Source organism: Oncorhynchus keta, chromosome 21 (genome assembly GCF_023373465.1).
Source record: "Oncorhynchus keta strain PuntledgeMale-10-30-2019 chromosome 21, Oket_V2, whole genome shotgun sequence".
NCBI lineage: Eukaryota > Metazoa > Chordata > Actinopteri > Salmoniformes > Salmonidae > Oncorhynchus > Oncorhynchus keta.
This window is the reverse complement of record NC_068441.1, coordinates 2,084,963-2,098,554: the sequence shown is the minus strand read 5'-3', so window position 1 is coordinate 2,098,554 and position 13,592 is coordinate 2,084,963. Positions and strand designations below refer to the sequence as shown.

Sequence of the window (13,592 nt, the reverse complement as noted above, 5' to 3'; positions counted from 1 at the left end):
AAAGAGAGAGGGAGAGAGAGAGAGAGGGAAGGATGGCAAGAAAGAGCCAGGCTAAAGAGAGAAGGAGAGAGAGAGAGAGAGGAAGGATGGCAAGAAAGAGCCAGGCTAAAGAGAGAGGGAGAGAGAGAGAGAGAGAGGAAGGATGGCAAGAAAGAGCCAGGCTAAAGAGAGAGGGAGAGAGAGAGAGAGAGAGAGAGAGAGAAGGATGGCAAGAAAGAGCCAGGCTAAAGAGAGAGGGAAGGGGATGGAGAGACAACGGGAAACGGGAGGAAGAGGCTCCTTATCTCTGAGAGTTTTTTTTTTCTTCACTGCCAGCCAGGAGATGGATGGTTTTAGACCAGGCTCTCTAATTGAGCTTCCACAAAAGAGAGGGATAGAGAGGAACGGGTGGGTACAGAGAGGGGGGTGAATGGGAGGGAGTGGTTATACCTGTTTATCTCCAGCAGGGGGCATGATAGAGCTGTGCTCCTTTTGACCTGGCTGGAGTTTCTAAGTCTGTGTGTTGCACATTTGTGTGTGTGTTCTGTGTGTTCATTTATTGAGGTGTGGAGGCGATCTTTTCATATTTGATGAAGTGTGTATGAGCTGTTTTGTATCTGTGCGGGGTTAGTGGTCTGTGTGTTAGTGTTTGTGTGTGTGTGTGTGTGTGTGTGTGACGGTGTGTGTGTGCGTCTCCCTCAGGGGTGTGATCACTCCCACGGGGGGAGTGAAGGGGGGACGGACGGCGCCCCTCCAGTGTTCAGCCATAGCAGAGGGACACTCTAAACCTGTCCTCTGTGTGGACGCTACAGATGAACTGCTCTTCACTGGATCCAAAGGTACAACAACAATGTCCTAACTCGGACCATGGGATGCCTCTTGTCTTTGGACACAAACATAAATTGGTGAAAGCGATCATGTTTAACCTGATGGACTATCAGTCCTTGCATCCAGAGCTCCAGTCCCATCCCTTTATAGAACAACCAAGTGGCGGTGCTGCCAGTGTTTAGATGTTTTTGACCCGTCTCTTCTCTCTCTCTCGTTTCTCGTCAGACCGGACGTGTAAGATGTGGAACCTGGTGACGGGACAGGAAATCGTCACGCTGAAAGGGCACCCCAATAACGTGGTCTCGGTCAAATACTGTTCCTCCTCCTGCCTCGTCTTCTCTGTCTCCACCTCCTACATCAAGGTCTGGGACATACGAGACTCTGCCAAGTGTGTCCGCACCCTCACGTGAGTGGCTCGCTGTGTGTCTTTCCACCAATCACAGCTCACCTTAACCACCCTCACTGATCAGTCAGTGCTACTCTGTAACAGTCCAGACATGTTTACGGCCAAGCTGAACGAACCAATGTTTACCAAAGATCAATATCTCTCTCTCTTTCTCTCCCGCTATCCCTCTCTCTCTTTCTCTCACTTTCTCTCACTCTCTACCCCCAACCCCCACATCGCTCTCGCTCTCTCTCTCTCTCGCGCTCTCTTTCTCTCTCTCTCTCTCTCTCTCTCTCTCTCTCTCTCTCTCTCTCTCTCTCTCTCTCTCTGTCCTCTCCAGGTCTTCAGGCCAGGTGGTATCGGGGGATGCGTGTGTCGGCACCACCACCCGTACCATCACGGTAGCACAGGGTGAATACCAGATCAACCAGATAGCTCTCAACCCCTCTGGCTCTGTTCTCTATGCTGCTGCTGGTAACACCGTACGCACCTGGGACCTCAACAGGTAACAGAAGGACACTGGTTTTTAGCATTGTAACCACTGCTATGCAGCAATATATTTCTACTTTTGCCATTGATTTAGCTTTGTATGTACGTACATTAGCTGTGCCTATAAAAGTTTTCTAGCAATACAAAAACTCTCTCTCTCTCGCTGTTTTTTTCTCTCTCTCCCTCCCCTCTTTCTCTCCCTCTCTGCCTCTCTCCCTCTGCCCTTCCTTTCTCTAGGATGATGGCATTAGGGAAGCTGACAGGTCATATAGGCTCAGTGATGTGTCTCACTGTAGGTCAGTCTCTACTGGGCAAAGACCAGGTCATCACTGGCTCCAAGGACCACTATGTCAAGGTACTGGACACACTGCTATGCGCAGAGACACACACACACACACACACACACACACACACACACACACACACACACACACACACACACACACACACACACACACACACACACACACACACACACACACACACACACACGCACAAGCATTTTGTCTGCTGTTTGGTCATGTTTTCTGACTACTGTCCTGTTTTTTTTGTGCCAGGTGTTTGACGTGGCAGAGGGCATGCTGGGTAATTTAGGCCCCGCCCACAACTTTGAGCCTCCGCACTATGACGGCATCGAGTGTCTGGCCATCCAGGGAGACGTTCTGTTCAGCGCATCACGAGACAACGGCATCAAGAAGTGGGACCTGGAGAACCAAGAACTCACCCAGGTACGCTCTTGGGGGGGGGGTCCTCCCGCCGTCACCATAGGAGAACCATTTGAAGGAACCTTTTTGGTTCCATGTAGAACCCTTTCCACAGAATAGCCCTTTTTTCTATGAGTGTAGAGGGAGGGAGGGATGGAGGGATGGAGGGAGGGAGGGAGGGAGGGAGGGGAGAGAGAGAGAGAGAGAGAGAGAGAGAGAGAGAGAGAGAGAGAGAGAGAGAGAGAGAGAGAGAGAGAGAGAGAGAGAGAGAGAGAGAGAGAGAGAGAGAGAGAGACTGTGCGTGTTTCACGGCACCGTGTGGCAGCGATAATTGAATGTCATTGATAATAATACTGACGGTATTGGGGAAAAAGGAACATACTGCTACAGTGCATGCGTGTTGATGAATGCTTATCTGTCTACAATGTGGTCAGCCTATAGCGGCAGGAGTGAATCCTGTGAGGTAAAAAGCTGCCTTTTTAAAAATATAGGCCTTGTCTTTACCGGCTCAGCTCAAAGGTCTACAACCCAATCAATATCCTACTAGGGGCCAGGGGCCATAGTAGTGCACTATATAAGGATTATGAGGCAGCCAAAGTGTTAGCTCTGAGGGACAAGTTAGTACTGTGTCATCCCCCCCAAAAAAAAATTTGCCATGAGAGAATAGTCAACATTGTAGAGCAGGGTGGACAAGTATATCGATAGCTACTGAGTAGGGCTAGGGGATACTTACTTTGATCATTTGTTTATTGAAATAACTTCAGTGTATTTCAGTATTTTCAAATCATGTTTCCCGAATCAACTACTTCTATTGGAAAAACATTATTTCAATGACCCAACAGACCTGGGTTCAAATGCATTGGATTATTTCAATATTTGTATTGGAATATACACCTGCCTATGTATTTGAGTATTTTTAAATACATGGCAATACTTTCTGAGTGTATTTTCAAATGTATTCCCATATTCAACTACTTGTGTTAATCAAAATACTTACTTCCAACATTGTCTTTGAAAGTAATTGAAGTACCCTAAATAGTATTTAAACCCAGGTCTGGTGTGTGCCCGTGTGGGCGTGCTTGCATTCATGTAAGTATCCGGTAATGCTTTTTAAATCCTCTTGAATGCTGGGTAATCTTAGTCAAACACCCACAGTAAGCCTCCGTGGAAAGGATATCTGTGCCTAGTTTAGCCATAGAGGATCATGTGCACTGAAGACACTACTTCTGTGACTGTGTGCAGGTGAAATTGTATATTTAAACTAAACTGAAACTCCCCCCCCCCCCCCCCACAGCAAATCCCCAACGCCCATAAGGACTGGGTGTGTGCGCTGGCATACGTTCCAGGGCGACCCATGTTGCTGAGTGCCTGTCGGGGAGGCATGCTGAAGGTGTGGAACGTTGATAACTTCACCCCCATAGGAGAGGTCAAGGGCCATGAGAGCCCCATCAATGCCATCTGCACCAACTCCCGGCACATCTTCACCGCTTCCAGGTAAAACACGACTAACACATGATTAGAACCATATTATAACTTATTATAACTTTTCTCCCGAGATGTATTCTTCACTTCATATCCAGGTATGACGTTACGCCACTGGAAGGGTAAAGTAAATATGGTAGTTGGGGGGGGGGCTTTCAGTGGATGTAACTGCACGATCAGGGGCATATTTCACAAATATATTTCATTACATGGGTTATTGTGTGATGACTGTTAATATGCTTGTTGTTTGGCATCACTCTGCTAGAGAGCTTGTCACATTAATGATAGACCTTATTGCAGCAAATCTATTCGAAAAAGTTACTCTAGAACAATACATTCTTTCTGAGGAGATGCTATGACTAACAAGAAAATGTTGTTGACTGCAACACAGAACATTGACTGGTGTGCACGAGGCATTCATTTTCCTTGTCAAGGATAAATATTTCGGATATCACTCAGCCGTACACAACTAGTCACTTGCTTGGTAGAGCTCAGCTTGATGCACGCGACCAGGCGTATCATTGGCATGTGCAGTATGTCTTTCTTCTTCCCGGCATGGCATGGAAAACATTAGCAGACTGACAGGACCATATGGTACGGCGGTGAAGTGCACGTACGACATCACTAGGATTGTAGATTGAGAGGGGTTGGCATGGATCTGCTTCGCACGGCCAATAATCTCTGTCCTCCCTATACCTACCTCTTTTCACCAACGCCTTTCACTTTTCATGCTTAATGCCCTTCCTGATCCATCTGAATACACCTTTACTAAACTAGTACCTTGTCTTCATCTTGTACTTAACCCACTTTAACCTCTCCTTTTCCCCTCTCTTCCTTCTCCTGCCTCTCTCTCTCTCTTTCATCTTCTGTACAATGTCCGCTTCTCCTCCCCTCTCCTCCTCATCCTGACCTGCCACAGTGACTGCAGGGTGAAGTTATGGAGTTATGTCCCAGGTCTGACCCCCTGTCTACCGCGACGGGTTCTGGCTATCAAGGGTCGCGCCACAAGCCTCCCATGAGCCTTCACTCCGACTCACAACCCCGCTTCCGCTCTCCTCTGGTACTTTCACTCATTCGCGTTGCTTTCTCTTTCTGATTCTCTTCATCTCTCCGTCCCCCTGTCTTCATCTCTCTAGAGCCCTCTTTCTTGTGCTCTTTTTTAAAAATGTTCTCCCTCTCTCTTCCTCTCCCTCTCTTTATCTCGCTAATGCCCTTGCCCCATTGGCAGTCGGTGCCATGTAAGATGAGGGAGGATTTTTTTATTTTTATTTCATGAGCATGGCCTTATTTCTATTACAGGATATTGGATGACTATCATTCATATTCCATTCACCCAGTTCAATTTAACAGCGATAGGTTTAGGCTACTACATGATACTTGTATTTTCCCTGTATCCATCATGAGGTTGCTACAACCAAGCCTATGACTGAAAGTTTACAACGTAGAGAATTTTGACTAATCAAGGTGACAGACAGTGACACATTCAATACCGCCTGGCAGACTCTTGCCTGCATCTAGCTGATCTAGGGAGTAATCATTAGTCCAACAGTTGCAAATGTGAATTTCTGTTGGTCATATTTAGGTGTTTTTTATCCCCGTTTCATTCCGGTTGCTTCCGTTTAAGAAACCACATGAAAACAGCGTGATCACTTTGCTCATTGTATATATAATTCCTTCTCGCATCTATCTATGTGCTCTCCTCCTCTCATCTATTTCCTTCACTTGTGGACTTCAGTACACAACAAATCAGCTGTCTCTGACCAGGCGAAAAAAGCTTTCCAAGCCAAACCTTCATATCATGACCGCTAACCGCTACACACAGTTTACATCGTTGTCACGTCATAGTCAACATAGCTACTAGAACTAACACGTTAGTAAACCCGCTATCTACAATCATGCAGTACAGTGTACAGTCAGAAAGCAGTTTAGCAGTTACACAATAAGAATAATTTAACACAATACCATACGTAGTTCATAAGGGCTTATTTTGTGGTCCTAGTTTTACCCGAATACAGGGGCCTGAGACTCGTATACGTCACATTGAACCAAAACCACGCCCATCATTATCATATTTACCAGCATGCTCTATTGCAGGTACATTTAAAAAATATATGTTTGTTAGAATATTTGTGTATATGTAGAGTGCATTCGGAAAGGATTCAGACCCCTTGACTTTTTCCACATTTTGTTATGTTACAGCCTTATTCTAAAATTGATTAAATTGCTTTTTTCCCTCATCAATCTACTCACAATACCCCAGAATGACAAAGCAAAGACCGACGTATTAAAAATGTAAAAACAGAAATACCTTATTTTCATACGTTTTCAGACCCTTTGCTATACGACTCGAAATTGAGCTCAGATGCATCTTTTTTCCATTGATCATCCTTGAGATGTATCTATAACTTGATTGGAGTCCACCGGTGGTAAATTCAATTGATTGGATATGATAACGTCCCACAGTTGACAGTGCATGTCAGAACAAAAACCAAGCCATGAGGTAGAAGGAATTGTCCGTAGAGCTCCGAAACAGGATTGTGTCGAGGCACAGATCTGGGGAAGGGTACCAAAACATTTCTGCAGCATTGAAGGTTCCCAAGAACACAGTGACCTCCATCAATCTTAAATGGAAGAGGATTGGAACCACTAAGACTCCCCCTAGAGCTGGCCGCCTGGCCCAACTGAGCAATCGGGGGAGAAGGGCTATGGTCAGGGATGTGACCAAGAACCCGATGGTCACTCTGACAGAGCTCTAGAGTTCCTCTGTGGAGATGGGAGAACCTTCCAGAAGGACAACTATTTCTGCAGCACTCCACCAATCAGGCATTTATGATAGAGTGGCCAGACAGAAGCCACTCCTCAGTAAAAGGCACATGACAGCCCGCTTGGAGTTTTCCAAAAGGTACCTAAAGGACTCTGACCATGAGAAACAAGATTCTCTGGTCTGATGAAACCATTATTGAACTCTTTGGCCTGAATGCCAAGCGTCACGTCTGGGGGAAACCTGGCACCATCCCTATGGTGGATCATGGTGGCAGCATCATGCTGTGGGGATGTTTTTCAGCGGCAGGGACTGAGAGACTAGCCAGGATTGAGGGAAATATGAATGGAGCAAAGTACAGAGAGATCTTTGATGAAAACCTGCTCCACAGCACTCAGCACCTCATACTAGGGCGAAGGTTCACCTTCCAACAGGACAACGACCCTTAGCACACAGCCAAGAAAACGGAGTGGCGGCTTTGGGACAACTCTCTGAATGTCCTTGAACATCTCTGGAGAGCCCTGAAAATAGCTGTGCAGCGACGCTCCCCATTCAACCTGACAGGATATGAGAGGTTATGCAGAGAAGAATGGGAGAAACTCCCCAAATACAGGTGTGCCAAGCTTGCAGCGTCATACCCAAGAAGACTCGGGGCTGTAATCGCTGCCAAAGGTGCTTCAACAAACTTCTGCGTACAGTTTGAAGACTTATGTATATGTGATATTTCAGTTTTTATATAAAAAACTGTTTTTGCTTGGCATTATGGGGTATTGTGTGTAGATTGACGAGAAAATACAATTGTATCCAATTGTACCCATTACTGAAATGTTTGTTCCAGTTTAAATGCCTTAGGTAGTCTCTTTACAATGTTCCTAACCCAGGCACCGGGTTAGTGCCTGGGTTAGGAATGCAGGTAGCAGGTTGCAGGTGAATAAATATCCTAACTGTTGTATATCCTAACTCTGGCTGACTTCCAATAGGAATTACACATCACTTTGCAAGCCAGTATAATGTGACTTGCACACCTGATGCGGCCTGTAAACCATGAGTTTCAGGCCATTATATTGCACTTTCAGAAAAATAGGTTTTGATTTGTCCTAAAGGGGTACAAACACTTGTCACTATAATGGTCCCTTGTAAGGTCTTCCTTTGTAACTTTTTATTTCTAAGTGCATAATTGTAGCCCAGTTCATACCTCAGGCCATGTCAGGCCTGCTAGTAGGGTTGCAAAATGTTGGTGACTTTACCAAAATTCACAGATTGTCCTAAAATCCTGGTTCCGTTTCTAGGAAACTTTCAACCAGGATTTCTGGAGAACCTGGGAATTTTTAGGAAAGTTACCAACATTTTGCAACCTTACCTGCAAGTCAAATTATGAGGAAACTACCAAAGGCAGGGGTCGACAACGACATTATGTGATCGTGTCTCAATGTCATCAAGGTATGAACTTTTTTTTTTTTCAAATATCCAACAGTTGGTCCTCTGTTGCTCAGTTAGTAGTGGATGGTCCTGATAGTGGGATAGATTCTCAGGACCACCCAATTTGTAAAATGTATGCATGCACAACTAAATTGCTTTGGATGAAAGCATATGCTATATGGCATATTTTAAATATAATCTCTTTTTGGGCTTAGTGGCGGTCATTTTTCTGTGTTAATAATTACTCAAATGAATTTCCGGGCCCTAGACCATCCACTCTGGCAAAAATCGTCCCACGGCCGAATCTCGTTCCTTACCCCCTGACCGGCATTTAAACTGGAACAAACATTTCAGTAACAGGTGCAAAAAAAATGACCAACTGATTTGTGTAGCAGTAGAGTAATCGCTCAATGTACATGGACAAACATGGATATTGAAACAAACAATTCTAAAAATCTGCCTGCAGTAGAGCATGCTGGGAAATTTGATATTGATGGGTGTGGTTTTGGGTAAAAGTGATGTATATGAGTTTCAGGCCCCTGTATTGGGGTAAAACTAGGCCCTCAAAATAAGGCCTTAAGAACTACGTATGGTATTGTGTTAAATATATATATATATTTTTTTTATGATCACATATCCGCTTAGGATCTCACTTGGTGCAGTCCATTGGGCTGAAAATTAACAAATGCAACAACCATGTCTCTGTCAATAGCAAACACAGTCATGTGTGGTACTGGTAAATACTCGAAAGGTGCCCTGGGAAAAGGCTTATAGCCCTTCACCAGAACTTAACAATTCCTGGCCTGGAAGGACGAAACATTCTGGTTTTGGATTTGTATATGGTTCTTCAAAGAACCATCCCAATTTATGGTTCTTCATAGACCCTAAAATGGTTCCTCTATGGCATCACTCTCAAGAATCTTATTTGGTTCCAACTTGCACCTTTATTTGTAAGAGTGCACGTAACACTAACAATAATTATTATTTTAATTGGGTCCTACCTACAGTACACACACATACATGTGCACACACACACACACACAAGCAGACACAAACACACACGAGCACGCGCATGCACACACACACACACACACACACCCTCCCTCGCCAACATCATCCATGTCAATCAATCATCCTACTATTTTCCACTAATGCTACAGTAACACGGTGCCTCTGCAACACACTTCAGTGAGCCCTGCTAGCGGCCTGATGTTAGGAGGGATTGAGGAGGGAGAGGGAGTGTTATCGTGGGTATTAAGACCGCAGTTAGCTCGGCAGACACACGCTTATGTGACAGCAGTTAGGAGGTAGTGCTCGGCAGGTCATGAATGGAGAGGAGATTAAGAGTAAATTGTCAACTGAGCTGGGAGTTTCTTAACAGGGAAAAGAGAACAGAACAGCAGAGAAGATACGTTGATTCTCTTCTTAACTTCCTAATGCAATTATAGTATTTTACAAACTTCAATTGGAGCTCTGTAGGGTATAACAGGGGACATGTGGTGTTTGATAGAGGGGAGAGAAAAACAGAGAATTATAGAGCAAGGCATAAAGAGGGACAGAGGGATGAGGGTTTTGGTGTTTGCTCTATCTTGAGGGGAGGTTGTGTGTCACAGAGGAGGACGATGCTTGATGTCTATTTTGGAGCTGATTCCTTTGTGCTCCGTAATTAGTGAAGGAGTAGGGGGTAGTGTGTGTGTGTGTGTGTGTGTGTGTGTGTGTGTGTGTGTGTGTGTGTGTGTGTGTGTGTGTGTGTGTGTGTGTGTGTGTGTGTGTGTGTGTGTGTGTGTGTGTGTGTGTGTGTGTGTGTGTGTGTGTGTGTGTCATCTTTCTGTGAACTGTAGGTTTTGATGTCTTGTCTCTCTGGTGCTGTGTGGGAGTCACAATGGAACTGTTTGAAGATGCTGGCAATTGAGTCACTCTTTTCTTCTCCCTCTCTCCTCTCTCTCCTCTCTCTCCGCCTCTTGCTCTTGTTCTTTTCCTCCCCCCTTGTATTCCTCGGTCTCTCCCTATCTCTCTTGGTCTTCTCCTTCGGCTCTCTTTCCCTCTCAATGTTTCTCATGCTCTCATTCTGTGTCCCCCTGGTCCTCTCTCTCTCTTTCTCCCCCTTCATCTCCCCACCTCCACTCTACTTCTCTCTGTCTCTCTCCATCTCTCTACCCCGCCATCCCTCTGTCTCTCTCTCCCTCCCTCTCTTTCTAGTGATATGACAGTGAAGATCTGGTCAGCAAAGGTGGGGAAGAAGAGGTGACGTTCGGTCGGAGCGTTATTGTGACATCATTATCTGCGGCCATCTTTACTGAGGGCCTTCGCCACTGACCTCTGACCCTCTCACCTCAACCACCTCAACCAATCAGGTGTGACGCTGCAGGACTTCACGGTTACCAACCATGACCGGGACGACCGGTGTGGATGACGTGTCGTCGCAAAGTTCAGCCTCCTCCGGAAAGATCCTGATGAGGAGTGTGTCTTCAACTGAAAGGCAAAACGGGAAGCTTGAGAGTTTTTGCCTTTTCTTGTTTCTACTGCCAATCCAACTGGAAGTGCAATTGAGGTGTGATGGGATTTGGACAAGACAAAACCTTTATTGTGCCAGATAATGGCTGTGTGAGGACAAAAATCAGAATGCCCATGGGACGTTCATAGACACAGCTACTGACTGATTCATCTACTCTCCTATTTATTAGTCATTCAATGAAAACAAGGTCTCCCAGAGGTGAACTGACCCTTGGAGAACACCATTTCTGAGCCAACTAAAGACTATGTTTCTATCTTCAGGGCTGTCTGTGTTTGATTGTCTACTGGCTGAGATGAACCAACTGGAATTCATGTATAGCAAAGGGGGCTGAGAGAGCGAGTTGTTCAGTATACATGCATTATGTATGTTGAAACCACTCGACAGTTTGTTGAGAGTTCACTTCAGCCCTTTGTGATTCCCTGTCTCTTCATCTCCATGGATGGGTTTTCTGTGGCCTCTACCTTGGCTGCAGGCTGCTGAGTTTGCACTGAGTGAGCCTAGCAATAATAACATCACTACTAACACCAGTCCCGGAGGAACACACACACACACGCACACACACACTGCTGTGTTATCAGGGTGGGAGTGCAGGAATAATAGTATTATTCACACTCGCACAGACACACCAACCCCACCGGACAGCGGTATCTCCACAGGTGCCAAAGTTCAAGATCGTTATCTCTCCTGTCTCTATGCGGCCGGAGACTGGCCCGCGTCCCACATGGCACCCTACTTCCTATGAAGTGCACTACTTTTGACCAGGGATTAGGGTGCCAGTTGGGACTCTCTCTCTCTCTCTCTCTCTCTCTCTCTCTCTCTCTCTCTCTCTCTCTCTCTCTCACTGAGACTCTCAAGCGCTTCAATAAGCCCCCCGGAAGCCACCATCTCAACCGCTCCTCTCCTCTCACCCTGTGAGTCTGGAATGCTGTGCGACTCCATTCTGAGCTTATTAGCTGTTGTAACTTCTGCAAAACTGGGTTTGAATCACAGCAGGTTGGTGGCACCGTGATTGTGGGGGACGGGCTTGTGGTAATGGCTGGAGCGGAATAAGTGGAATTGGAATCAAACACATCAAGCCACATGGTTTGTTTGATGCCATTCCATTCGTACCGATCCAGCTGTCATGAGCCGCTCTCCCCTCAGCAGCCTCCACTGGTTTGAGTACTATTTGAAATCTTTCAAATATTTGTCAGCATTTCTTCTAGCCTGCCTGGATTTGTCAGATGTGGCCCATGATGCCAAGCAAGCTCAATCAAGCACGGATAAAGTATTTGGAATTTCAAATAGTATTTGAGCCCAGGTCTGAACTGATGATAACTGTAACTGCAGACACCGATATAGCTCTAGTTCTGCGCCACAGAGACAGTGGTGGGAGGGATGGTGATGCTAGCTAGGCTAATTGGCTGCTGTGTTAGCCGGTGGTGATGCTGCATGATGGGCAAAAGTCTGATTAAGTAGGTCAGGACAGGGGAAGAGCGCTAGCGTCCCTATTGGTACCCTATTCCCTGCATAGTGCACTACATTTGACCAGAGTCCTATGGGCCCTCGTCAAAAGTAGGTTATGAGGGAAGATTCACTATATACGTTATGGGGTGCCATTTGGGACGCACACTTTACCAGATCTTTATTTATTCCGTTCAGTAGTTTTAAAGAAGGAACCCTTCCCTGCTGTGTGTGTGCCTTTGGGGTAGTGTGGGGGCGACGCCTGGCTTCACACACACACACACACACACACACATGCTTTTAGGTTATCCATCTTGCCTGGCAGGGCTTGGCTTCCTTCAGCTCTGAGATTTACTGTCTGCTAAGTTAAACATATTTGTCTTCTAGCCCTCCCGCGCACACACACGCACACACACACACTCATGTGTCTAACCGCTATCTCCAGGCACCGTTGATCAGAGAATCTTCCCTCCTAACCCTTTTAGAAGGGGACATTCTAATCAATTCCCACTGACAATGTCACAACGTAGAACATTCCGAAGAAATTGTGAAATTCTCACACTCCTCCCTGAGGATCGGAAATATCTTTAGATGCCCTAGTGAGCGACTGAGCCACGTGTAACTCGCAGCATTTCTTGTCCTGTGAATATATCTAGTTGTTATTGAGTGCACTTTATTTGGTAAAGACTTGCGCTGTGATCAAATGGATGACGTCAGAGCAAGGGATTGGTGGTCCAACAGAGCAAAAGAAAAGTATCCCAAATGAAATCTACTGCAAAATGAGAATCTCAAATCATGTCTTTTGTAGAGCTGCCTTTGAAGACTGAATCAATGGTGTCTCTCTTACGAGACATGTGGATGCTGCTAACATGACGTAAATAGTTTGATAAAAAAGAGCAACATGAGACATAAGATGACACAATCACGTTATTCTGAGCCTAGGTTTAGGTCTGAGTTGAAGGCAGAGGGAGTTTATGCTATACACAGATCCAGTTTTATAGTCTCTGTATGTAGCCCATAACGCCTTGTTTTTAAAGCCATTTGAATGTGTTTAAAGGTACAATCGATGTTCCTTTGTCGTAGAGGAATATCTATGGAATCTCCATCGACTTTTAGGACTCCTTTAATAACGTCAAACTATCATGCAGTTGCTGTTGTTGTTGTTGTCGGACTCCCTTTTTAATATTGTATTTTCCAAATCCTATATCATGTCCCTCGGAGGGGCCAGGCTTAACATGAAGGATGTTGAACACCCACAGCTGTGCCAATCACCTATAGCTAGCTAACTATGTGGTGCTTTACTCTGTTCACTGTTCCAGGATCAGCCTTTCTACTCCTTCGCTTCAGTGTGTTTCGCAGTAGCTGTTCCGAGGAAGCTCTGTGGTACCTTAAAAGCGCTTTAAAGGTGCCCCTGCGTGTGCATTTGCTGTAGAGCGGAGCTGCGTGAACATAGCGGTTGTGATGGTAGGAGAGGAGGAAGCCTCAGAACCATGAGCAGAATTAATATTCCAAACGAATGTTCAGTCACACTTCAAAGGGTTAACCACACAGCCAAAATTAGAACCCCTCTCCTCTCCAGTCGGAACA

At 45.7% G+C, this 13,592-nt stretch overlaps 1 protein-coding gene across 6 annotated transcripts in view; it reads left to right on the top strand.

Moving 5' to 3' along the window:
* LOC118399921 (kinesin-like protein KIF21B) overlaps positions 1-10,821 on the top strand; it is a 121,396-nt gene extending 110,575 nt beyond the window's left edge. For 4 of the 6 annotated variants that reach the window (XM_052473208.1, XM_052473205.1, XM_052473203.1 and 1 more), the window contains 8 exons: positions 682-818; positions 1,033-1,213; positions 1,533-1,697; positions 1,919-2,036; positions 2,239-2,409; positions 3,680-3,879; positions 4,787-4,927; positions 10,247-10,391. In XM_052473208.1, coding sequence (XP_052329168.1) covers positions 682-818; positions 1,033-1,213; positions 1,533-1,697; positions 1,919-2,036; positions 2,239-2,409; positions 3,680-3,879; positions 4,787-4,886 — 1,072 coding nt within the window. In that variant the 3' untranslated portion in view covers positions 4,887-4,927; positions 10,247-10,391. Of the gene's footprint in view, positions 1-681; positions 819-1,032; positions 1,214-1,532; positions 1,698-1,918; positions 2,037-2,238; positions 2,410-3,679; positions 3,880-4,786; positions 4,928-10,246 lie in introns of all 6 variants that reach the window. The other 2 variants (XM_052473206.1, XM_052473204.1) reach the window with 1 other exon arrangement.
* The last annotated feature ends 2,771 nt before the right edge of the window (positions 10,822-13,592 follow it).